General features: G+C 38.9%; 1 protein-coding gene across 20 annotated transcripts in view; it reads left to right on the top strand.

Annotated features, from left to right (window-relative positions):
* Positions 1–26,685, top strand: part of BLTP1 (bridge-like lipid transfer protein family member 1) — a 118,226-nt gene that overhangs the window by 6,579 nt on the left and 84,962 nt on the right. For all 20 annotated transcript variants that reach the window (XM_088660370.1, XM_035114177.3, XM_088660368.1 and 17 more), the window contains exons 2-14: positions 2,662–2,788; positions 7,965–8,081; positions 9,320–9,398; positions 10,718–10,782; positions 14,811–14,997; positions 17,760–17,841; positions 18,519–18,712; positions 20,570–20,649; positions 21,134–21,284; positions 23,444–23,600; positions 24,153–24,231; positions 24,967–25,058; positions 25,941–26,058. In XM_088660370.1, the coding sequence (XP_088516496.1) occupies positions 2,692–2,788; positions 7,965–8,081; positions 9,320–9,398; positions 10,718–10,782; positions 14,811–14,997; positions 17,760–17,841; positions 18,519–18,712; positions 20,570–20,649; positions 21,134–21,284; positions 23,444–23,600; positions 24,153–24,231; positions 24,967–25,058; positions 25,941–26,058 (1,498 nt within the window). In that variant the 5' untranslated portion in view covers positions 2,662–2,691. The remainder of the gene's footprint in view (positions 1–2,661; positions 2,789–7,964; positions 8,082–9,319; positions 9,399–10,717; positions 10,783–14,810; positions 14,998–17,759; positions 17,842–18,518; positions 18,713–20,569; positions 20,650–21,133; positions 21,285–23,443; positions 23,601–24,152; positions 24,232–24,966; positions 25,059–25,940; positions 26,059–26,685) is intronic.

Below are 26,685 nucleotides of genomic sequence, written 5' to 3'. Positions count from 1 at the left end.
AAAGCTGGTCAGTGGGTGTCTGTTCTGGAACTGATGGTATGAGCTTTTTGTGGGCTTGCAGGTGCTGCAGTGATGATGAATGTGATTTTTTCCTTACTCATCTTCCAGTATAGTCCAGTTTAACATTACATTTGATTAGTTGTGGGTACAACACCTAAGAGAATCCATATACCAACTTTGAAATTACAACAAGTTCTGTTTTCAGTTCTAATATTACGACTGCAGCTGGTAAGAAAAGTGTTTTAAATTACATTGTTATCTAATGTGGCAGTAAATATTTTTCTGTTCTAAAATGTCCTACAACTTGGCCTTTGAGGCAATACCTTTGCCAAGATAACTAACGCTGCTTCCTCTACTGACCCTTCTACAGCTAAACAAACAGAATTCTTCTCTGTTTATATTTTTCATGATGGAAAAAGGAAGCAAACAAAAACATGTAAATGTCAAGTAGTATGAAGTGTTGTTAGAATACCATTGAGTTTTGTGAGAGAATAACATTAATAAACTTGGGGAAGTGCTCAAAGAACAGACTGCAAACACAGAAAACTTAACTATACAGTGGTACCTCGACTTATGAACGACTCAACAACCGAATTTTTTGACTTACGAATGGGGCAAATGGCCACGCGCTTACGAATGTCTCGACATCCGAAAGGAAACAGCGGCGGTTTTAGCCTTACGATTTTTCGACTTACGAAATTTTCCGTTTCCAATGCATTCCTATGGGAAATCACGTTTCCAATGGCGCTTTTCAACTTATGAATTTTTCGACCTACGAAGGTGCCTTTGGAACGGGTTAAATTCGTAAGTCAAGGCACCACTGTAGTTGGTATTAATCATAAAAAGATTGAAAAATATATTTGAGTATAGTTAGACCTTCATGGTATTTTAAAGAACTGGGTCTGTCTTATCATCTAAACACATAAATCACATAGATGCTAGAATTTTAAAAACATTTCCTTCATTGGCTGTCTGCAGTCTACATCACTGCTGAGTCTATTTTCTCAACCTTTTCACAGTTTTGTAGCTTTCCCCCTAATAGTCTTATAGAAATGACCTGTTTATTGAGCTTAGACTTTGGCTATTTAATTAGCTTACATTATTGTTTGTTTGTGCAGAGTTTAGATGATGGTGGGTCAAAGGAAGTTTTACCACACACTTGCCAGTGCATTTTTCCATCACTTTCCTTATCACAAAAAGTCCGGTCTTTTGAAGAAGCTGGTTTATTGCACTATATCTCCCAATCATTTATAATCGTGCAACCTGAATTTACTCTTCTGTGATTGAATCCCACCCAATAAGCCCAATTGCAAAAGACTGAAAACCATAGCGATGAATATAGTGGTTGTGTATGCTTGGAAGCTTACCATTGTTCAAAAAGGTTCCCTTTCAGAAAGTGCCCCACAGAACCCTAAACCTTGCTTTACATTTCCCAAAGTCAGTGATCTGGCACACAAGCTTTTTAGAGCTTTCTTCCTATTATGAAAAGCAAATGCAGGGGAGTTGGGTTCTGATGCTGAATGAAACCATTCTGGGAACAAAGGCTTAAAGTTCCCAACACCACTCCCACAGACCACACTCCTAATCCAGTTTAAGAGAGACAACTATGTAGGGCCAACTAAAATCCAGTGAATTTTATGAAGTGGGTTAAAAAATTATACCACAACATATTTGTTAGTCTTTAAGATGCATCAGGTTCTTGCAGCAGACAAATAAGGCTGCTAGTCTGGAATTTTGGTAACTTATTTTGAAGTTGTTCCTTGGTTGGAAGAACACTTTTTCCTTGAGACTTGCCTGCATGTATTATTTGCTATTAAAGAAAAGTATTTGGTAGGCTGTTTGTGACTTTATGCTCTCAGAAATATGTCAGAAAAATGAAGTAGTAGAAAAATGAAAGGTATGCTCGCCCTTTAATTTCAAGAAATACTGCACTTTGTGATACAAGCAGGAGTCCAAATAGAACAGTAGAAAAAAAGCTTAGGTAATGTTTTTGTTTTCATTACTGTGAAGCTGAGCTACAGCAAAAATATGCTAGAACATTGGCTGGGATTCCAGCTCAATGTACAAAATGGGTTTAACTGTACTACTTCCTGCTAATCACACCTAATTATTGTAATGAGGTCAAAAGATTGTATAAAAGGTTTAGAATGCCGTCTCAGTGTAGAATGTGTATAAAGGTGCTTTTGAGAAACATTGGTTGTTAGGACATAAAATATTATCTTCAGGGGAGAAAAAAAATGTAAACATCACTGAGAAAGGAAGTCTTTTTAGCATGGGAAAGGCAACAAAATTCCAAGCCGATGAACTGTGTCACACACAGAACTTGACCAAAGAAATCTTGCAAGTGATAACAGTGCAAGCACTTCAGATCTTGAAAACATTACCTTCCTCTTCTTTCTTGACAGTGTCTTAGAACTTGCTAATGCTATCATGATTATAACATGTGCTTACTCTCACAATTCTGTGCACACTTATATGGGAATAATTGAACACAGTGGGACTTGCTATAGAGTAGGCAATCATAGGATCAGATATCACATAAAGTTTAAAACTGTTTGAAACTCATTAGATATATCCAAAGTAAAACATGTGCAGATGCTTTGTAATAAAGAATGAAGCTACTTCATAGCTCTGAAAAGTAATCATTTTCTCTCTCTTTAGTCATCTAGACCCTATTGCAACATTCTAGCAATGGATACAAGAAACGAAAGTAACATTGTTCCCAGTATCACCCAGTTGGAAAATTTCCTTACTGAACATGACTCCAATGTTGTTTGGCTTCTAGTTGGTATGTAACAGTTGTTTTGTTGAATATTTCATGTACTTTTGAATGTTGTGAAATATCCCATCTTAAATACATCCAAAACAAACATGTTATACTGGTTAATTGGAAAAGTTGGAGCAAAACCTTGCTTTTTAAACTACTGAACAGTGGTCTCTTCCCAGTTTGCCATTTTTGTGGGGGCTGTTGAGGCTAAATCAGTAGAGCTTATTTGCCTGAGAAGTTCTGTCCCTTTGCATACACAACTCATTGGTTGAGATCCAACATGCATAATTTGCAGCGTTGTCAGTGCCTCAGAGGAGCAGTTTGTGATTTGGAATACAATGCTGCAACAATATCTGAGACAAAGCTGGTATCGTTGTAACTGCTACTATTATTATTATCATCATTATTATAATTATACATCCCTTCTTATTTGCAAAGTGCTTTACTTTTTTTTTGTATTCAACCCCACTGCTGTTCCATTTTATATATAGGAAAGAGGGGTTGAACAATAGTGGTTTGACTAAGGCCAAATAATGACTGTTCACGTGTAATGGTGCACCGTTAGTGCTATGTGCAGAAGCACGCCTCCCCTCACGTCTGGTGTAAAATGAGGAGATCGAAAGCATTTGCTTCCAGTTTGAACTGTATTTGTCATTGTGTCTGAATCTGGACAAATTATATTAGTGTTAAATATAGTATTAAAACAAATCAACATTGGACTATTATTAATTATTGTGGTTTGTTTCAGTAAGCCATATTTCACACTAACCATAGTTTCTGGCTTGGGCATAACAAACTCTGGTAAGTTGAAAATGGAAGTAAATGTTTCCACTCTCCCTGCAACTTTGCTAAGGAGAAGAGAAGTGGGAACAATAAGAAGCCAAGGTTAATACTTGCAGTGCAAAAAAGAGGTTTAATATTGTGTTATAAATGGACCCAAAGCAGAGGCGTCCCCAAAGGAGACCCCAAAATGCCTCATAAAGGAGCAAAAATAGCAGCCCCTGTAGAGAGAAGATCCTCAAGACCAGAAACGGAAATAGAAGGGGAAGGGGTTCTAGCCAAAATATTGGCAGAAATTAAAGGAATAAGGAGAGAGGTCAGAGAGAGTGAGATGAATTTAGGGGGAAAAATAGCTGAGGTTGTATCAGAAATATCAGGACAAATTATGGAATTGGGGGGGGGGATCCAGGCAGCCGAGGTACAGACAAAAAAGATACAGGTAGAGGTCAAGGAATACAAAAAAGAAGGGGGAAATGAAAGGACAAATAGCAGGAATAGAAAAATTACAGGAATCAAAGGGCACGGAATTTAAAATTTCGCGGTGTCTCAGAAATGGAGGGGGAATGTATGAGGGATAAACTAATCATAGAAATTGCTAGATTATTAGATAAGAAAGAAGAGGAAGTTGAACATATGATAATTAATGCATTTAGAATAAAGGTCACCTCCCCCATAGCAAGACAAAAAAATATCCAGGAGATTGTCTAGTAATATTGAACTCAATAGAAGCCAGAGATAAGATCATGAAGAAAAGTAGAGAGGAGAAGTGGAATATAGATGGGAAGGCAATTGAGGTGTTTAGGGACATTCCAAACCGGGTTCTATGTAAAAGAGAAGTTTTCAGAGGACTGACCAAAAAATTGACGATAAACAAAATAAGGTTTTGATGGGAGTATCCTGAGGGTGTAACATTTTATTATAAGGAGAAAAAATTCAAGATTAAAACAGAGTTGGAGATGGAAAAAATTGGAAGAAAATATGAAGAGTTGGGGAAAATACGAGGAGGAGAAAAATTGGAGGAATATAAATAAAGAAATTTGGATCATATATAAATCATAGGGATCATAAGCCTTAATGATGGGAGATTTTAACGGGATCCCCTCTATTGAAACGGATTGGTCTTCTGTTTTAGGTTTGGAAATTGCAGCAAATTTTAGTAATGGATGAATGGAGATAAAAATAATTTGTTATAAGGAAACAGTTAAATTAATAGGAAAAACATGACAGTAAGGCAAAGAAACATTTTGAAAAGAAAATTGTAAAGTATATCAGCAAGATATGTGAATGTATGAACACCAGCAAAATGAAATTGATCTCATAACTAGACGTTAGAAAATTGTTTATTACAATAAGATATCAGGGTATGAATTTTAAAACATATGGTATAAAAGGATATTATTTTGATATAAAAATATGATTGATTACAAGTTAGCTTGTATGTTGTTGTTTAGTCGTGTCCGACTCTTCGTGACCCCATGGACCATAGCACACCAGGCACTCCTGTCTTGCACTGCCTCCCGCAGTTTGGTCAAACTCATGTTCGTAGCTTCGAGAACACTGTCCAACCATCTTGTCCTCTGTCGTCCCCTTCTCCTAGTGCCCTCAATCTTTCCCAACATCAGGGTCTTTTCCAAGGATTCTTCTCTTCTCATGAGGTGGCTAAAGTATTGGAGCCTCAGGTTCAGGATCTGTCCTTCCAGTGAGCACTCAGGGCTGATTTCCTTAAGAATGGATAGGTTTGATCTTCATGGGACTCTCAAGAGTCTCCTCCAACACCATAATTCAAAAGCATCAATTCTTCGGCGATCAGCCTTCTTTATGGTCCAGCTCTCACTTCCATACATCGCTACTGGGAAAACCATAGCTTTAACTATACGGACCTTTGTAGGCAAGGTGATGTCTCTGCTTTTTAGGATGCTGTCTAGGTTTGTCATTCCTTTTCTCCCAAGAAGCAGGCGTCTTTTAATTTCGTAAAATAAAAAAATTCCTTCAGTAGCACCTTAAAGACCAACTAAGTTTATATTTTGGTATGAGCTTTCGTGTGCATGCACACTTCTTCAGATACACATATTCTTCAGATACACATATTCTTCAGATACACATGTATTTTAATTTCGTGACTGCTGTCACCATCTGCAGTGATCAAGGAGCCCAAGAAAGTAAAATCTCTCACTGCCTCCATTTCTTCCCCTTCTATTTGCCAGGAGGTGATGGGACCAGTGGCCATGATCTTGGTTTTTTTGATGTTGAGCTTCAGACCATATTTTGCACTTTCCTCTTTCACCCTCATTAAAAGGTTTTTTAATTCCTCCTCGCTTTCTGCCATCAAGGTTGTGTCATCTGCATATCTGAGGTTGTTGATATTTCTTCCAGCAATCTTAATTCCGGCTTGGGATTCATCTAGTCCAGCCTTTCGCATGATGAATTCTGCATATAAGTTAAATAAGCAGGGAGACAATATACAACCTTGTCGTACACCTTTCCCAATTTTGAACCAATCAGTTGTTCCATATCCAGTTCTAACTGTAGCTTCTTGTCCCACATAGAGATTTCTCAGGAGACAGATGAGGTGATCAGGCACTCCCATTTCTTTAAGAACTTGCCAAAGTTTGCTGTGGTCGACACAGTCAAAGGCTTTTGCATAGTCAATGAAGCAGAAGTAGACGTTTTTCTGGAACTCTCTAGCTTTCTCCATAATCCAGCGCATGTTTGCTATTTGGTCTCTGGTTCCTCTGCCCTTTCGAAATCCAGCTTGCACTTCTGGGAGTTCTCGGTCCACATACTGCCTAAGCCTGCCTTGTAGAATTTTAAGCATAACCTTGCTAGCGTGTGAAATGAGCGCAATTGTGCGGTAGTTGGAGCATTCTTTGGCACTGCCCTTCTTTGGAATTGGGATGTAGACTGATCTTCTCCAATCCTCTGGCCATTGCTGAGTTTTCCAAACTTGCTGGCATATTGGGTGTAGCACCTTAACAGCATCATCTTTTAAAATTTTAAATAGTTCAGCTGGAATATCATCACTTCCACTGGCCTTGTTATTAGCAGTGCTTTCTAAGGCCCATTTGACTTCACTCTCCAAGATGTCTGGCTCAAGGTCAGCAACCACACTACCTGGGGTGTACGAGACCTCCATATCTTTCTGGTATAATTCCTCTGTGTATTCCTGCCACCTCTTCTTGATGTCTTCTGCTTCTGTTAGGTCCTTACCACTTTTGTCCTTGATTATGGTAATCTTTGTACGAAATGTTCCTTTCATATCTACAATTTTCTTGAACAGATCTCTGGTTTTCCCCATTCTATTGTTTTCCTCTATTTCTTTGCATTGCTCATTTAAGAAGACCCTCTTGTCTCTCCTTGCTGTTTTTTGGAAATCTGCATTCAGTTTCCTGTATCTTTCCCTATCTCCCTTGCATTTTGCTTGCCTCCTCTCCTCCGCTATTTGTAAGGCCTCGTTGGACAGCCATTTTGCTTTCTTGCATTTCCTTTTCCTTGGGATGGTTTTCGTTGCTGCCTCCTGTATAATGTTACGAGCCTCCATCCATAGTTCTTCAGGCACTCTGTCCACCAAATCTAAATCCTTAAACCTGTTCCTCACTTCCACTGTGTATTCATAAGGGATTTGATTCAGATTGTATCTTACTGGCCCAGGGGTTTTTCCTACTTTCTTCAGTTTAAGCTGGAATTTTGCTATAAGAAGCTGATGATCTGAGTTACAGTCAGCTCCAGGTCTTGTATAAGTATATTCAATGTTATGTTTGCAATATGTGAGAGGAGTAAATAAAAATGAACTGTGAAATTAACATCTGCGAAAATGTGCAAGATGACAAAAGGAAGACAGAAGAAGGAAGGATAGAAGCCAAATAACTAAATCAACTTTTTGTTGAAATAGTATTTCAGCTTTATGGGGTGTTTTTTTCCTTCCCCTTTTTAGCTCTTTTTTAAAAACTTCTTATCTGGAGGAAATATATGTATATATAAAGCTTTGATAAAGGTTCATGTTAAAAGCATAAGGAATGAATATGGAAATGGGAAACTTTCTTTTCTTTTTTCTCTTTTTTTCTCTTTTTTCTTTTAATCTGGAGCAAAATTATGTAGATATAAAGCCATGATAATTGTTAGTGTTAAAGGCATAAGTATGAATATGTAAATGAAAAAACCTAATAAATATTATTGCAAAAAGCAGCCAAGTTCATACTTGCTGTGCAAAAAAAAAAAGGTTTAATATTGTGTGATAAATGGACCCAAAGCAGAGGTGTCCAGGGCTCCCAAACAGCAGTTTAGCCCTCTCTGGACCATAATGAATAGTTTCAAATGCTACAGCTGGGCTTGTGTGTGTGGTTTTCAATACAATTGTTCTTCTATCTTTCATAAGACTGCATTTGCACTTTTCTAGAACATATGATCATTTCTTTTGCAGCTACAATTCTGTCCTGTGGCTGGATTATTTATCTAACCTATTACAATTCCCGGAACATTGGCCTTATTTTGACATTGGTTCTTAATAGATTACATAAAAATGGCTACATCCATATTGGTAAGTGTTCTTGGAAATACATAATATACTATTGAATACATACAGAAATATTGTGTTAATAATAGAATGCACCATCTAGTCAATGTTAGAAGTCTCTAAGTTTTGTTGCTTTCAATAAGAGAGAGAGATCTAAGTACATGCTTAGGCAGAGCAATCCTATACCCAAATTACTTTAGGTGGGAGATCAAATTTCATATGAAAGCCTGTGAGTGGCAACCAGTTAGAAACTGCTTTGGCAATTATGCTTACATGTGGCCAACACGCAGAAGACATGGAGGAAGCCAAGAAACTCATGACTGCAAGGATATGCACCGACACACTTCCTACATTTACAATACACCCATGATGTCTTAACACCCACTTATTCTGCTTCAGTGATGTAGTCAGCAATGACCCTATTACCATGAGTCCAGGCATCCCTACATGCAAGGATTCAAGTCATTTATGCTCCTCATAAGCACAGTACACAAAGGGAAGGATAGAGGCCACACAGTACAGCACCTACATAATTCCCACGGCAGGACGTCTGCAGAGAGCACAGACAATTTTCTTAGTTTTGTATAGTGACGATGGTGTGCTGTGATGGGGTAAGAGGTTACATCATCCTGTGTTTTTGTTTGTGGTGACATGGGTATGGCAGTTGACACAGGGCACCTCTTCTCTGCTTTTTATTTCCCACCCATTAAAGTAAATGGCAGGGAACTTTCTTTAGCTAGGTCTGTGGCTGGCACTTTTGATGGCATGGCTGTGAATCAAAGGGTTATTTGATGCATGCTTCTCGCCAGCCATTTCTGCTGTGATGCTTTAATTCAGGGGTCAGCAAATTTTTCAGCAGGGGGCCAGTCCACTGTCCCTCAGACCTTGTGGGGGGCTGGAATATATTTTTTGGGGAAAAATGAACAAATTCCTATGTCCCACAAATAACCCAGAGATGCATTTTAAATAAAAGAATACATTCTACTCATGTAAAAAACACGCTGATTCCCGGACCGTCTGTGGGCTGGATTTAGAAGGTGATTGGGCTGGATCCGGCCCCCGGGCCTTAGTTTGCCTACTCATGGTTTAATTTTTGCCATTCCATTGACATATCTGAGAAGTTCTACGGTATATATTGAATTTGGCAAATGTAGTCCCTTGCAATGGAGTATAATATTGCACATTTCATCTAGCTAAAGTAACAAAAATTTGTGCTAATAATGTTGATGATTGACTTACCAGAAATCTTACTTTTAATATAGGTTCCTTCTCATTCTCTGTCCTGTCTGGAAAAGTCATGGTTCGTGAAATATATTACATTACAGAAGATATGTCTATTAGGTACTTAACTTTGCTTACCATTTGTTTCAAAATAGTGGTTGTTTTAAGAATGTTTCTTCATCCTCATATAATGCTAGGCTTTAATATGTTTTAGATGAGGCGTTCCATTTTGACATCAGTAATGCTAGAAAAAGCATGAACACAGGGTAAAGTTAGCCATTTCTGTAAAAATATGAGGGCTTCTTAAATGGTCTCTCTCTTTCTCTTGTTTAAGATAGTGAGCTCCCCATGCTGGTAACATTCACTTTCATCTTTGGTCCGGGGCATAGAGGATTAATGGCAAATAAGTGGCATCCCGAGCAAGTTTGCAGATGACACCAAATTGGGAGGGGTGAATCACACTTCAGAATGACCTTAACAGATTAGACAACTGGGCCAAAGCAAACAAGATGAATTTTAACAAGGAGAAATGTAAAGTACTGCACTCGGGCAAAAAAAATGAAAGGCACAAATACAGGATGGGAGACACCTGGCTTGAGAGCAGTACATGTGAAAAGGATCTAGGAGTCTTGGTAGACCACAAGCTTGACATGAGTCAACAGTGTGATGGAGTATCTAAAAAAGCCAATGCAATTCTGGGCTGCATCAATAGGAGTATAGCGTCTAGATCAAGGGAAGTAATAGTACCACTGTATTCTGCTCTGGTCAGACCTCACCTGGAGTACTGTGTCCAGTTCTGGGCACCACAGTTCAAGAAGGATACTGACAAGCTGCAACCAAAATGGTCAAAGGCCTGGAAACGATGCCTTATGAGGAACGGCTTAGGGAGCTGGGTATGTTTAGCCTGGAGAAGAGAAGGGGTGATATGATAGCCATGTTCAAATATATAAAATGATGTCATATAGAGGTGAAAGGTTGTTTTCTGCTGCTCCAGAGAAGCGGACACGGAGCAATGGATTCAAACAACAAGGAAGAAGATTCCACCTAAACATTAGGAAGAACTTCCTGACAGTAAGAGCTGTTCGACAGTGGAATTAGCTGCCAAGAAGTGTGGTGGCGTCTCCTCCTTTGGAGGTCTTTAAGCGGAGGTTTGACAGCCATATGTCAAGAATGCTTTGATGGTGTTTCCTGCTTGGCAGGGGGTTGGACTGGATGGCCCTTGTGGTCTCTTCCAACTCTATGATTCTATGAAATAGGGATGAGTGACAGTGAGTCAGGTGGTTTATGGTGCTTTTAAGATTCTGAAAGAGGAACCATAAATACATTTATAAAACCCCAAATGGCAGTTTGTTAATTTTTGCATTGTTTGAAATAGCTTTTTAATTTGTTATATATAACAAGAGTACTGATTATTTCCAATTGTGTAAAAATATTTTCAGAATCCAAGATGGCTTTATTATATTTCGTTGGTGGAAGATGTACAATCCAAAGCAGAAGCAACATGGTAAGTTTTCACCCAAAAAAGAGACAGGTTACTGTATTTTCTGTTGAAGGAGCAATTCTGCATGGGTTGAATAAATAGTATTTGTATGTTACAAAAACAAATTATTCTTATAAATATTCAGTAAAGCAAAAGAAAAAAACTAAATAGCTTTTAAAGGTTAAATGGTGCATATCTTCTTAAATTAGTAGCTTACTCTTATCAGATGCAGTATTTCCATGTTAGAGCTGGGTTGAATTAATATTTTCTTTTAGTGCTTCTCTGGTCTTGCATTTTAATTATTCCCTTGTGGCTCACATGTTAATAAAATTCTACCTGCATCTCTATGGTTACATGAGTTTCAGTTCATTTGAGCTATCCTAACTTGCAAGGATTGCAACCTGGTTATTTAACAGGTTTTAAGCAGGCAAATGCACTAGTCATGTCTCAAATTAAAAAGAAAATAGAATAACGTAAGAGGAGATTTGCTGGTTGGGCCAAAGTTCCATCTGATTTAGCTTTCTAAAAGTAGCTAGTTGAATACCTCTGGGAACCTTTCAAATAGGTCATGAAAGCAGCTGCTCCTCCCCCCATTTGTTTCTAGCATCTGGTATTCAGAGGTATAGTGTATTTGGGAACAGGGGGTTCACATGTCTTCAAATACTATATAGGCATTGATAGACCTACCCTTAATGATTTTATCTTACTCCTAAAGCTGTCAAAGCTAGTAGCCAAATCACAAACTCTGCCAGATCCCAACTCCTCTAGAACTGAAGCAGAATTACAACAAATTAAAGAAAACTTGCTGATACTAAAATCAACCTGTACACTCTGTGGCCCCTTAATGTGTTTTTTTTTTAAAAAAAATACTTAAAAGAATTTTACCGCACACTTCAGCTGGAAAGGCTCTGGGAGAGATTTGCAGATGAGTAATAAAGAAGTCTCTACACTCAGGCTTGCAATCTAAAAGATGGGGCACAAAAGGAGAAAATGGATGAGAAGGGAAGAGGAATAAGCAACATATTCAGTAGCCTTGTCAACACTGGGTTAATTTATTAAATTGCAGGAGCAGCCATTGAGGAGAGGCACTGCATGTATCGGGCAGAAGTGAGGCAATATAGGGCTTCCACTGGTGTGCTCACATCACCCTGACCTTGCTGCCACCCTATCCTAATCCGTCCCTGTATGCAGCAGTGACACTCATGCTAGCAGGCTGGGTACACGGTGCCATCCCTCTCTATCAGCCTCACCTGTTAGAATGCCCCAAACTAAAAAAGTTACCAATCATATCCTTCATAAGTACAGCATCTATTGTTAATCGGAATCGGGTGCTGTTTCTTAGTGAGAATGACCTGGATGTTGATGGGAAGGCAAAGGCAAACTGTATTTATGCAAAGTTCTCATATCCGATACTGCCAGAGCAGTCTCTCTGGCTGACAAGTCTGTTTACATGTACAGTAACTGATTATGACAGACTGTGATGGATGGTGCTTGTAGGCATACATATTCAGTTGCTTGTATTGAATGGACCAAAATCAACAATATTAAAGAGTTTGAGAGGTGGAGAAAGGAGGGGTACTGTGGAAAAGCTTCAATGTCCTTCTTGTACCACTGGCCATTGTGGTAATCTCACAGTTGATAGCTTGTTCAGAAGCTGCAGTGATGGCACTGATGTCCTAGTTAAATGGGCTATATTGTGCGAGAGGAATTAATACACAATTACAGGGAGTTTGGTCAGCCAGGTTGTAAAGTATTTTGGTAAAGACAATGTTAAAAGACAGTTGCAACTACTATACTGTATTGGCCCGAATATAAGCCGCACACAAACATAAGCCACACCTTTAAAATTGGAGGGGGGGGGGGAAGAAAAAGAAAAAATACCCGAATATAACCCGCTCCATTCCTCGCTGCTTCTGGTTGCATGCTGGGTGGGGGGTGGGGAGAACCGCACTGCATTGGTGGTAGCCTTTCCCCTTCCTCACTCCCTTCCCGGCCTTGGGGGAGAGGACGGGGGACTAAGCGCGGGGCGGGCACTGCATTGCCGCACTCCTGGCACTGTTTGCCCCACACTTCTGGCTGCATACCATAAGGTCACGCATATAAACCGCACTTTAACTTCTCACGGGTCGGAATTTGGGGGAAAAGTGAGGCTTATATTCAGGCCAATACGGTAGTAAGCTCTGGCTCAAAATAACAGTTGTGCTAGAAGAAAACAGTGAGTATGTGGCTAAGGATTCATGTATGGACAATTGCATTATGTTTTGGGTTTGGGGCAGTTGTACACTGTTTTTTGTTCAAACATATAAAGAACCATAATGGATTTATTTAAGTCCTGCTCAGCATGGACTGATTGAAAAAAGTGGAGTTAGAATTTTTCATCAGGCAGTGAGGGCCTGGACAGTTTGTCTTATTCCCTTAAAATGGGATATAAATTTGAAAGGACAGGGAGGGGATGTGGCAGGGAGGGGATGTGGCAGGGAGGGGATGTGGGGGGAGGAGGGAGGGGGGAGGAGGGAGGGGGGAGGCCAAACCCAACTTATAATGGACCCCTTTGATTCTTAACTCTCACGGGTACTACTGGTGGCAGAAGTGGACCGGTGGGTGGAGGGAAAACGAAGGGACAGTGTTATATTGTACTTTGTCTGTTTTGTTTGTATAAAATTAATTAAAATTATTTTTTTTTTAAAAAAAGGGATATAAATTTAATCTAATACATATTTAACTTGGTTTGCTTGGCTGACTTAAGTGATGGTGCTCATAGTATGCTTTGATAGGAAACTGCTAGCATGGGGATAAGCTGTCATAATTTGGGAATAGTAGTTACACATTAGCTCATAGAAAATGTTCTATTTGTATGGGTACAGTGATGTTTGCCAGGACAGTTAACAAACTGTTAACAGGCTGTTATCTTCACCAAGTATTATCTTTTTAATGACAGCTGCATGTGAATCTCTAATCTGAAATCAGAAAAGATACTGTACCACAGATCTTCTTTAATTTATTTCACAAAATTTTAATGACTAATTGGATTTGTTTATTTCCTATACCACAGCTTTGAAGTTGAAAACATACTAAAAAATTAAAATGATAACAGTGTCCTTTATTGCTTGTGGCAATAACTTTGCTGCATTGCGTTGAAATGTAAAGAAAGCATTCAAAATTAGTAATTTGTATTTTGCTATCTAAATGGGCCATTGTGGGCTAGAAGTAGGTTTTCCCTTTTGTCTCTGTAGGTAAGTGCAGAGAGTAGTAGTTGGCAAGATAATAATCTACTTTAAGAGACCCAGTTTACTGGATTATCAAAGGAGTTCATGTCTCTTGAGTAAATAAGTAATAGGGCTGTCTTAAAGAAAGAAAGAAAAACTAGTTAATTATAACCACATTGTTTCAACTAGGTCATAGCTTTTGAAAATGTAGATGTGATATATCATTAATGTGCTACATTATTATATAGAAGAACACATGAAGAACCCTCTTGCATCAGACCAAAAGCTATGTAGTCCAACATTCTGTTTTTATACTGCCCACCCAGATGTCTGTCTTGACACCAGGGCAGTAGCAATCTTCTGCTTGTGAACCCCAGCAAGTGGTATTCAGATTAATGTGATCATTTATAGTTTTGAATGTTGTCTTTTGAATTTATGACATGAATTGAGTTATTTGGCCGTTTTAAACGGTTTCTATGTCAGCCTTATAATAAGCCAGGGGTTGCCAATCGTTTCGGTCCAGTCAACACATTTGGAATTTTGACAAAGTGTTGTGGATTCTTCCTTACTTCAGTGAGGATGTAATATGGGGTAGCCACAGGTGATACGGTGAGTAGTTATCTACAGGCCTCAGCTTCAGTTTGTTAGTCATTCATACTGGCTGATAATTCTTCCAAAAGTTCACTCTTAAAGCTTTGGGCATTTGTATACCTCTGTTACTTCATTAGTCTATAAATTTGTTAGTATACATATTTGTGTGTGTGTGCTACTATTTTTACAAAACAAGTGTGTTCGTTTTCTGAGGCTGTTTCATGAAAAGCCACCCTGTTTTGTTGCACTTTACAGACCCAAAGGCAGAAACAAGATTGTATATCATGGTGAATGATTTTGAATTTCATGTGTATAACCGTTCTGACCTTTATGGGCAACTTCAGGAATTATTTGGTTTGGATCCAACCATAATTCCTCCCAAGAAAGAGGAAGAGAAAGCACGAGAAAATGGGAGAGAACAAACACACACAAATCTGGAAAGGTACAGCTATTTATTCACTTGAGTATCTATTTGAATGTTGTGTCAGATTGGGTTATTTCATTTTGCGTTTTTGTTATGTTGATTTACTAGCCTCTTCCTTGAAGACCATAAAGTACCACCTTCTTCTTACTTAAAGAGTATGTTTGAACATAAACTGCTCTATTTTTTAAGGCTACTCAGCTACATAAACTCTTCAGGCTTTTAGGTGATAGTTTGATATTGGAAAATCTAACCCTCTGGAATGTGGAATATAGCACAGAGCATTGCTTGTTCAACATAGTTGGGATGTGCACTTTTACTACCGTGTTTCCCCCTTTTTAAGACACCGTCTTATAACTTTTTTTCCTCAAAAAAACCACACGGTGTCTTATTTTCAGGGGGTGTCTTTTTTTTTAACGGTGCTACAAGACTTGGGTTTTGTGAAGCAAGAACTGTCTATGGATAGATCTGCTCTGGGCGCCAGTGCTGGAGCCCTATCGGTTGCAAAAGCTGACGCAGATTGCAACGTAAAAGAGGAGATACTCAAGCCGTTGCATTGGGACACCTTGCTGAAAAAAAAATTGAATATCTCCCCGTTCGCAACGCTTTTAAAGCCTTTCCTTTGTCCCCTTCCTGAGCTGACTCTCCAAACATTAATGAACTCCCTCCCCCTTGCCCTTCTCCCCTCTAAAGTGGCTGCCTGCCTGCAGGGACAATGAGGTGGGAAACCTCTTTGCCAAGTTACCGTACAGCAGTTAAGAGAGGGATGCGGGCAGACAGACAGGTTGCCCTCCTCGCCACCCCTCCAGGCTCCCTGCGCTCCACCGGCAGCTCCTCTTAAGCAGTGGGGGCGGGAAGTGATCCTGCCGAGGGATCTGGCTCCGGAGACTATGCAGGGGGTGGGGTGGGGCTGCTTCATCCAGCGGCAGGCTGCAACTCCCCCCTCGCCGTCGCTAGGGCTGCCGAGGCTGGATCGTGCCCCTCGTCCTGCGCCTGCGCTGCGCGCCAGGTTTTGCCCAATCTGGTTCCGCAAGTTCCTAAAGAACTGCGAGATCCAGATCTGCGAGTTCCTAAAGAACTGCCAATGCCGCCGCTGTCACGGCTTGGAGGGACTCGGTGAAATTGCAGCCTGACGGCCCAGAGAAACAGTGGGCCGTCACCTACGCTGCAGAAAAGCCTCCAGAATCGTGTGGAAGGGCTAGTGGGCCTCCAGCCGCCGCTCTGCCTCAGGCCATGCCGCCCACAATGTTCCGGCGGCGCAGCTCCCGCCGCCGTCAGTCGCCCCGCTGCCGCTCTGCCTCGGGCCATGCGGCCCACAATGTTCCGGCAGCAGGGCTTCTGCCGCCGCTCTGCCTCCCGCCGCCGCTCTGCTTCGAGCCATGTGGCCCACAATGTTCCTGCGGCGTAGCTCCCGCCGCCGTCAGTCGCCCCGCTGCCGCTCTGCCTCAGCCATGCGGCCCACAATGTTCTGGCAGCAGGGCTTCCGCTGCCGCTCTGCCTCCCGCTGCCGCTCTGCTTCGGGCCATGCTGCCCACAACGTTCCGGCAGTGTGGCTCCCGCCGCCAGTCGCCCCGCTACCGCTCTGCCTCGGCCCCCTCCCATCTGGTCTCAAGCCTCTCTGAGGCTCCAAAGGGAAGCAACAAGGTACGTCTTATTTTCGGGGTATGTCTTATATTTCGCGAATGCAAAAAAACCCTGCCATGGCTTATATTATGACTACACCTTAAAAAAGGGGAAACACGGTATATACACCTCTGTCAGAACTGAATGGTGCCACTATTGAAGTAAGAGTAGCAGTATTTGTTAACTTTGTTATTCCCTTTTTTAAATAAAAAAAATTGTTTTTGTTTTGACATGATCTAAATCTCTACCTGTGGAGGGGACACTGTGTTTATGCGTGTGTGTGTTCACTGCCCCATTTACCGGTAATGTGGGAATAAGTGACAGTGGTGCCCAGTCTGTGTAATCATTTATTTCGTGAGAACTGGATAGATACTATCTTGGGTACATTTAGTTATAAGATTAAGCTACTCTTGTTTAGACAACTATGTTTCAATTTTTTGTTTTGTTCTTTGTCTCAGGTCTTTGCTATTTTCCCCCCGGTATTGTTTCGCCAGCTTTTTGTGTTTTAAATTGTTCATGCTTTTATTGTTATTATAAATTGCTAGCTGCCCTGAGGGTCCTATTGGTATGGAAGGTGTAGGATGACAACAATTTTATAAGTAAATAAATGGGGACATGAAATAGAAAATGGATTTTAGAATGCTGGTTATGGCCCTGCATATTGCAGTTGCAGTTCCTTTTAAAGGTCTGTTCTGTTTTGTGTTTCTCTTTACAGTAATTGTAATTAACTTCAGCAGAGAGCATATCCAGGGGTTTAATGGCCTAAGAGAATTACCCAAATCAGTCACTTTTGTGCAATAGATGACTGCTATAAAGTCATTTTTGCTTAAGTAAAAATTGGAGAAAGGAAATGTTACTGTGTAATGCATAGATAGAAGCAACAAAAAACCCTTCCCTGTATTATATCTTGTGAAGCTGTGAGACTCCCCATTATTAATAAATAATAATAATAGTAATAATAAGTTGATGTGTGCACTTGGCTTTTTAATGTACTTAGTAAAATTCTTGTGTTTTCTATAATCAGTTTCAATATGCTTTAGAGTATCAGGAATTTGATTCCATTTCTTTTTTTGTCTGACTTCCATATATGTTTGGGGCATCGGTGAAATATTTTTTTGAATGTGTTAATTATATAAATCTAAGTATGTTTCCATCCTCAGTGTTAAAGTAAAAAGTGAATCACATGACCCTTCATCATCATGGAGATCTCTTATTCCTGTGATCAAAGTCAATGTCAGCACAGTAAGTAAAATATATCCTGTTGTGTTTACAAATTACCTGTTTTTTTATTCTCTGCAGTTTGAATACCTACTTTAATACCCATTTATAATATTTTGCTTTTATATAATAAAAAATTAATTTAGGCAACATAAGACATTTGACACATGACTTCCTTAGGGTTCTGAATAAGTCTTTCAGAAATTGTTTTCTTTATACCATAGTTTCTGGAAGGCATTGTAAGAGTTTGGTGAGGAGTTGCTATTAGATGACTTGGAGAAGTTATGATTGTCTGTCTTGTGGAAATTAGGATCAATATGTTGCAAAGAGAATAGCCCTGTTTGCAGTGGCAGCCCAATAACGGAGATGTATTTTATTCTCAAACAAATATGCAAATTGTAAATGCCATTCATTGAATTGACCTGGATTGAAAATCATGGTGGCTGTTTCCTTGAGTCTAATCTTCTTGTTCTAAATGTTGTGTTTTCAGTACAAAAACCTTGCTGTTTTCAAGTGTAATAACCTTTCATTAAGCAATAAAGTCCAATTATTCTGGTTATAAGTTTGTAACACTAATGGGCTGCTCAGGACTGATTATAGTCCTAACTGGAGAGAATACAAATAATAAAGAAATAATTGAGAAGGATGACTTTTATGATGATGGATTAAAAGCTAACATTTAATTGTCTTACTCATTTAAGGGTCGTTTAGCCTTTGGGAATCATTATCAGCCTCAAACCATCTGCATTAACTTTGATGATGCTTTCTTAACATATACCACAAAACCACCTTCAAGTCACCTTGATCAATTTATGCATATTGTGAAAGGAAAACTGGAAAATGTGAGGGTTATGCTTGTTCCAAGTCCAAGATACGTTGGCCTTCAAAATGATGAGTAAGTGTTTACAGTTTATGTAGGAATATTTTGAAAAATATTTTGAAAAATGTACTATGTAGTGTATATAAAATTGGGTCCAAAACTCTTCATACAAAGGACCACTCTGCATCCTCAAGCACCCTGCAAATATTAATGCACAATTTTAATTGAGGATAAACACCCAACACTAAAGCATTAGTGAGGGGTGGTTAACTTACGGACCCCGAGCATGTTTTTGTTGACTATTTCTAAAATGACATTAGAATTAGTTGTGTTAATCCTTGGTTGCTGATATAATTTTGATTTGATATTTTAGAAGGAATTGGTATAGCAATTGGTATCATACTATTATACGCATTAGTAAAGATCAACATAGAAGCCTCACCTCGGCTTCTCATTTCACTGAATATTGTATAACAAGATAAAATCACCACACAACTATAAAGTTACCTTCTAAGTGACTCAAAGTGTGTTTGTCATAATCATGAGAGGTGTTCTTATTTCTGAAGCTCAAATGAGGCTAAACATTTAGTTCTAAGGTTTCAACGCTTCAAAACTAGTGTAATTGCAAGCTGTTAGAAACTGAAAAGAAATATATTTTGAAAAAAATGAAAATGATTAAATAAATTACAAATCAGTAGGGTTGAATCCATACTAAGTGAGTCACATTTTAATCCTACTGAAATCCATGAAATTTAAGTTAGTGATGACTAACTTGTCCCATTGATTGCAATGAGATGAAAGTGTATGTCTGGATCCAAGTCATGGTGAACTATTGCAGACTTTAATGCTATTGCATTCACATCTTGTAAAAAATAGGCTTTCTACCTCACAGATTAATTGATGGATAATTTATTTGCATCAGCCACCCACCATTGTTAAAGTGAACATATATAAACATACTAAACAAACAAAATTGCCAAGCTAAATTAATAATTGTATAGTTTAAAACTTGCAGTAAAGCAAATGACCAATTGAGGCAACACTGGGGTTTTTTTGACTACAAATTAAGTGTGATATGAGATAGCACAGTGAGAAGGTTTATTCTGAAATTATCATGTATTGCTTTAGCAAGGTCATGTTCAAGGAGTAAAGCTACTATACATGGCTCAATTAATTGGCTAAAATAATTACATTTTGGGGAAATTATTTCACATGAAAGTCACAAAATAACTGAATATTTCCTTTATAGTTATAAAATGTGGATATTATTCTCAGGGTAACATTGTTTTGCTCTTTTTTGTATGGAATTGTTACACCTATTGGTCTAATTACTGAAGATGGTCTGTCCCTATGGGTTCAGATTCTATTTTAACTGGAAAATTATTAACAAATTAACAGAGTGAATATAGAGCAAGGGTAAAGCAAAAGAAAGGCAAATCAAGTCTTCAGCATAGGAGGTGAAAATTTCAGAGTTTTGCCATTATGGCTAACATTGGATTATCTTGATTTAGATGTCAATTTTAATCTAACTGGATATCTTAATAAATTCATTATAGCAATCAGAGTTTTAAACTAGCCTGGTGTGTTTTCAAAATTTTCAAATTTTCTTTTTATGGAAAGTTGACAACTACCAGAGGAATTAGTCTTTTAAACACATTAACTGATTGATTGTGGACTACTACATCAGATACATGAAGTGTTACCACTGAGGGTAAAATGGGACCAAGTAGCCAAACCATATCATGCTAAGTGGCGGGCTCTGGGAGAGATTACAGCCACTTTGATCCTCCTTGGTTGTTTTGATGCTGAATTGAGTTGAGCCATGGTTTGGTGCAATGTGGATCTGAACCTGGGCTCCTGGTTAGCTGACCCAGATAAACCACAAGCTTAGAGTGTACAGTGTTTATACCCCCCCCTTTTCTTCTTTAACAGACCACCAAGATTAATGGGTGAAGGTTTTGTTGTGATGCAATCAAATGATGTTGATATCTACTATTATATGGATGAACCAGGTAAGTTCAGTTTCGCTCAGAGGCTAAAAATCATAATAGGTATATAGTTCTCATAGTTGCTTAGTAAACAGCTGCTAAGTAGGCATTTTTAGATTGGGAAAATAGTATGGGGGGGAGTGTTCAAGTCACCCCAAAGCATCCCAGCCCCTCTAGCCCCTGGTAGTTACTTTTAACTAGTTTTAAATAGTTTTCATGCAAGCAGGAGGGGCAGGGCAGCTTGCAGAACTGGTGGGCAGGGAAGCATCTTCCTAGCGCGTTAGCTCTGCCCATCCACGGAGCAGCCTGGTGTCTTCAGCTGGCGCGCAAGCAGGAGGGACAGGGAAGCATTCCTGTACCTTTTTTTTCCTAGAAAAAAAAGCACTGCATATATTAATTGCATAGTAATAAGTAAATGGTTCTGTGTTAATTGGTAGTAGTTTACAGATGATATGTTCCTTGTATATTTGTTATATTTAAAATGCTTCTGCTGTTTTCTAAAATACAGGGCTTGTACCAGAAGAATCAGAGGAAACTAATGAGGGAGAAACAAGTAATGAGGATAGTAAATTGCAAGACCTCCCGCCCTGTTGGGGATTAGATATAGTTTGTGGCAAAGGAACAGATTTCAACTATGGTCCATGGGCTGACAGGCAAAGGTAATGTTGTTTAATTATTTTGTTTATATCTACTGTAAAAAAGGAAGAATATAATCAAAACAGAACAGATTTTCCAGCAAAGTTGTCCTACCTACTTTCATGTGCCTAGAGTTTGAGGACATCAATCCTTTTTAATATATGCTTGCTTGTATTATACTCTGTTATGAATTTTGCTTTCTCTGTAGTTCACACCCATGTTCATACACCTGCATGTTTAGAGTCTAGCTGTTTGTTCAGAGATTAGACATATCCCAGTTTGATAATTTTAAAAGGAAGGCCTCTGGACGAGATGTCTTCTAAAAGTTTTGGGCTACAGAGGTCTCATATAGCTGTTTTATAAAACAACTTTGATCAAGTGTTCAGTGGTGAATGAACAGTAGTGCTTCCCTGGAAACTCATTTCATCTGTTCGTAGGGATTTTCCTTCCTGAATCTTGAAGAATAACTTTATGTAAGGCTGCCACTGGGTCCACTGTGCTGTTCGCCTGTGTGAGGAAAATAACTTGGCTTTTCAAAAGCAGATAGGTGTTTCAGAATGATTCTTACTATTTTGTTACTTATTGAATTTGTTAGTCGCTTTATCTTGCCCAGAGCAACCCAAAGCAACTTTCAACCAACCAACCAACCAACCAGATAGAAAAACCCACATAGATACATTAAAACAAAGAGAAAAAAGAAATACATTAAAAACATCCCTCCCACTTTTAAATGGCTACAGATAGAAGGCCAAAGGCCTGGTTATAGAGGAAAGTTTTTGCCTGGCACCTGAAGTTATATAAAGATGGTGTCAGGCGAGCCTCTCTGGGGAAAGCACTCCACATTGCAGAAAAGGCCTGTTACTGTGTTGCCACCCTTCGAACCTCTTGCGAATAAGGGCCTCAGATTATGATCTCAGGGTCTGAGGTGGTTCATATGGGGAGAGGTGGTTAGAACGATATTCTGAAATGCAGTTAGGTCCTCTGAAATGCAGTTAGGTCCTCCTATTGTCAGAACTGTGGAAGAAACAAAAAAGGTTGTACAATTGCTGCTGGGATCAGGAGTGAACGTGAGCAAGCAAACAGGGCCGTCTCAAGCAGGTCGGGTGCCCTGGTGCTGAGGCGCGGAGATCAATCACTCTGGCGCCTGCGCAGCGCCCCCCCCCCTGCCGGCCCGGCGCCCCGCACCACCGGGACTACACCTAGAGCCGGGCCTGAAAGCAAACAGTGGCAGGACTCCACTGTAGTTCTGGCAAGTCAGCTGGGGGTTGAAAATAATTGGAAATCTAACAGGAAAACCTACACCAGGAGTGGATAACTTTTTCTCTCTACTGAAGGCTGCATTCCATTGGCAGTGGTGGGCAGAGCCAAAACCAACAGTGGGGGAGAAGGGTATAAAGCCAAAAATAGATGCACCACTTTCTTTCTGTTTCTCTCCATGCAGTGGGCTGTCAGGGGAGAGTTAAACCCCACTTGCCATAGGTCTATATTGCTTGCTTGCAGAGAGTTTTCTCCACCTTCCCTTGCTTCATCCATTTTGTGTTTCCCCCATTCTGTTTTTTCCCCTCTCCCCCTCTCCATCCTGGCTCCCCCTGCAATAAAACTAGGTCAAGGTCTGTAGCTTTCCACCCCTTCTGTGGACAATTTTGTTGAAGTTCAGCTACTTCATCTTGTGCTGAACAAGGCAGGGATAGGTAGCATGCTTCACTTCTACAGCCTGTTATCCTTTACTGCTCTAGGGAGCAGGATCAGGTTCTGTACAGAATTGCATTTTATATGAGTTGATGTGCACTGTTGGGAGGACACAGTGGATCTTCTATAGGAGGTTCTTATATTTTGACATTAGCATGTGTTGGATGCTTACTGTAACTTTCAAATAACATTGATTTATTTAAAATCTCATTCGTTAACTTCACAAGGTCAGCTGTGTAAATCTTTTTGTTTTCTTATTTCTATTTTCAGTTTCTAGGGTAATTGAATTTGATAGTGCCTTAAGATAAATCTGGAATATAGCTTCACTAATCAAGCCTTTTGAGAAATATAGGAAAACATGTATTTTTTTCACTCTCTAGTTCATGTTCTTGCTTCTTGCGTGCTGTGTAGAGTGTCTTAGAGAAAATATATAAATAGCTGATATTCATTTCTAGATGAATAACTGAATTAATATTCTGCTGTTGTTTTGTAGGGACTGTTTGTGGAAATTCTTTTTCCCACCAGATTACCAAGTCATGAAAGTCTCAGAAATTCCGCAGCCTGGGAAGCCAAGACAAATTCTTGCTTTTGAGCTCCGTATGAATATCATTGCAGATGCCACTATTGATCTGCTCTTCACAAAAAATAGGGTAAATAAGAAAGACACATCTACATGTGAGATTTGGGAATATACATGTATATTTTTTAGATTAGTCTTTCAAATATCATTATTTCTGTTTTGAAAGTTGTCTTCTGAAATAGAATGGAATTTTCTTTGTCATTCTGTGTTTGAATATATGTAAATACCGGTATTCATATTCAATATATTTTGGCTGATCACATAAATCATAACCTACCAAAATATATTACTTAAATTACTAACAGTATTTCCACCTGTCTGGTTGTGAATATAATTTCACAAAGTGCAATTTCATACCTTGGTGAGAACTGTTGAATCATAACCACTAAATATAGTATTCTGTTCATTAGCAAACATTAATTTGTCTAGCTGTTATGAATACTCCTCATGCTTTTCTTCAGCTTCATTGAGTTGTTTTTTTAAAAAATGTATATCAAGCTTTTAATCAGCTGTGGCCTACTAGTTTCCTTTCATAAATCCTGAAAGTTTCTAAAGTGAGAACTTGAAGTGTGATATAGTCTGAGTTCAAATAATCAAAATAATGTCTGATTTTTCTTGGCAGGAAACTAATGCTGTTCATGTAAATGTTGGAGCAGGTTCTTATTTGGAAGTTAACATTCCCATGACTGTAGCAGAAGATGGTAGGTTGAGACTGAAAGTGTTTTATGTTGAAATAATTCAAGAAGAACAGTTACTTGCAGAAACCTGGTTCAATAAGATTATGGGTGTTAGGGTTGATTTTCAATAAGATTATGTGTGTTAGGGTTGATTTTCAGTAATACCAAATAATTTTCTCAAAATAATTCCTGCATTGGAAGGGGTTGGACTAGATGACCCTCATGGTCTCTTTTGAATCTACAGTCTGTGGAGCTATGTCTGTAAACAGCTTGCATTCATTGTTAAAAAGTTTTTTTGTTGGCTTCTATACTTTCTTAAGATTTGTGAATTTTGGTTCCAGTCTATCTACTTGGGAACGAGATAAAGTTTTACTTTTTAAGTATATGAATGATCTGGAGCACTGAAGAACTATCATGCTGCTCGTTCTGAATTAATAAGTGATGAACTCAAGATATGACACCTTTGATTGTATTCTTCGTATACTTCTTTACACATTTTCCTATTGCAGGGACATGATAGATTCATTTCCCAAAACACTGTAGATAAGGAAAATTGTACTCATAAGATGCTCTGCCCCCTTGCATCAGATTCTTTTTTTTAACCGAGTAGAAGACTCAGCTAAAAATCTTAATTTTAAATTATATCAGTCCATGCTATGTGGTTAGTACTGATAGACTGGAGGGATCACTACATTTTTTTAAAAAAAAATGAAGAAAGACATAGTGGCAATTCTTGAATTTTGTGGTTTTGTTCACTAGGTTACTCTCCTACTATTAAAGGACAGCTTTTGCATATAGATGCCACCAGCAGTATGCAGTTCCGGACTCTCTTAGAAGCAGAAATGTTAGCAGTAAGTATTCTTTTGCACAAGCATCTGAGTGATTTCTACTGTAATTTGCTTTGAAACTTACTTGAATGTAAGGAATTATTGAAAAAAATGGGGAGTTAAGGGATTTAAAATAAATGAAACTAGAACCAGTGATTTCAGATGTTTACTTCTTTGGTATGTAGGTTCTAGGCTGCTACATTCTGCATCAGCTGCAGATTTCAGTTTTTGAGAGTAGCCCCACAGAGACTACGAGAGTAGCCCCACAGAGATTCTTTTCCTTCATTATTACCCTTTCCGGTCCTCAGAGCACCCACATTGGACTGCAAAGTAGCAAACCAAACCAAACCAAACAGCACAAAGATTCTGATTGTGGAGCTTCTGTATCAGGCTTAGTTTAATCCTGCCTTCTGGAACTTTTCATTCAGTCTGCCTTGCCTAGAAAACCTCTTCTGATCCTTCAGCCAGTATGAGGATTTGTCACAGACTGTCTTTGTGAACATCCCATCTTGCCAATTTCAGTTTCTGGAACTTGCTGCACATTCCAAGATACTTGTTGCTGTTTCAGAATCTGGTCTTCCAGATTTAGCAGGCTTCGTGTACAGGGGTGTGTCCTTTTTTTAATACAAAAAACTTTAGGTTGAAAGCCGGTTGATATTTTTGCAGTGAAAGCAGATGGCGAAATTACATAGTTTGAGTTCATTTATTATAGATGTTTTCAGATAAATCATGTGGGAATTGACCTTTTAACGTGACAGACTTAAACATTAGTAAACTGAGTTAACCATCAGCTCATTTTAGGAAGAAATAATTTTTAAATTACCCATTGATTACGCAGTTGTCATTTAATTTTACTGTTGATCACCATATTAAGAGTGAATCCTGCTGCTTGTTTATTTTGTTTAGTTTCATATTAATGCCTGCTACCCCCGGATATGGAACATGCCACAGGCATGGCAGTGTGAAGTTGAAGTTTACAAAGCAACCTACCATTTTATATTTGCTCAGAAAAGTTTCTTTTCAGGTAACTGTTCTGTTTGTGTGTACAGTACTTGGCTTTTTCAAATGCTATCAACATCTATACGGGGAGTGTTTTTGCATAGATGTATGCTTATTCAGAATTGTTACAAATATATACTATTTTTTTGTTCACTCCCTATTGCTTTAGCCATCAAAACCATCTGTGGAACTTTTTTTATGTCACAAGAGCATGAAAATACATGCCTGCGTAGCAGTTCCAGTAGGAAGGTTTTGGTGCACTGGCCATCTAAATGATTCATGTTTCACACAAATTATACTATCAATGATGCATATATTTGTGTTAAATTAGAAATATTAACAAATCTCTCATCCCTTCAACCCCACCCCTACCCCATCCTCCTGGGTCATACAAGCCTGTTGTTTTGCTTTCTGTTTAATAAGCAAGCCCTATTCAAAAGTTCTAAACAAACAAGGGCAAAACAAAATTTGTAATAGTAACTGACTGTTTACTTTTCAAGTGGCTGCCTTTTATGTTACTTTGTAATCACACAATAGTCCATAGAAGTTGAGCTGTGTAAAATTGCAGCTGTGTTTTCAAATTATAAGACATTACCTTTAATTCTTTTTTATAATTAAAGGTTTCTGTAAATGCAGCTCATTTCATAAATAC

Source organism: Zootoca vivipara, chromosome Z1, assembly GCF_965207765.1.
Source record: "Zootoca vivipara chromosome Z1, rZooViv2.hap1.1, whole genome shotgun sequence".
Classification (NCBI taxonomy): domain Eukaryota; kingdom Metazoa; phylum Chordata; class Lepidosauria; order Squamata; family Lacertidae; genus Zootoca; species Zootoca vivipara.
Note: the sequence above shows the minus strand (reverse complement) of the source record. Positions and strands in the feature narration are given on the sequence as shown.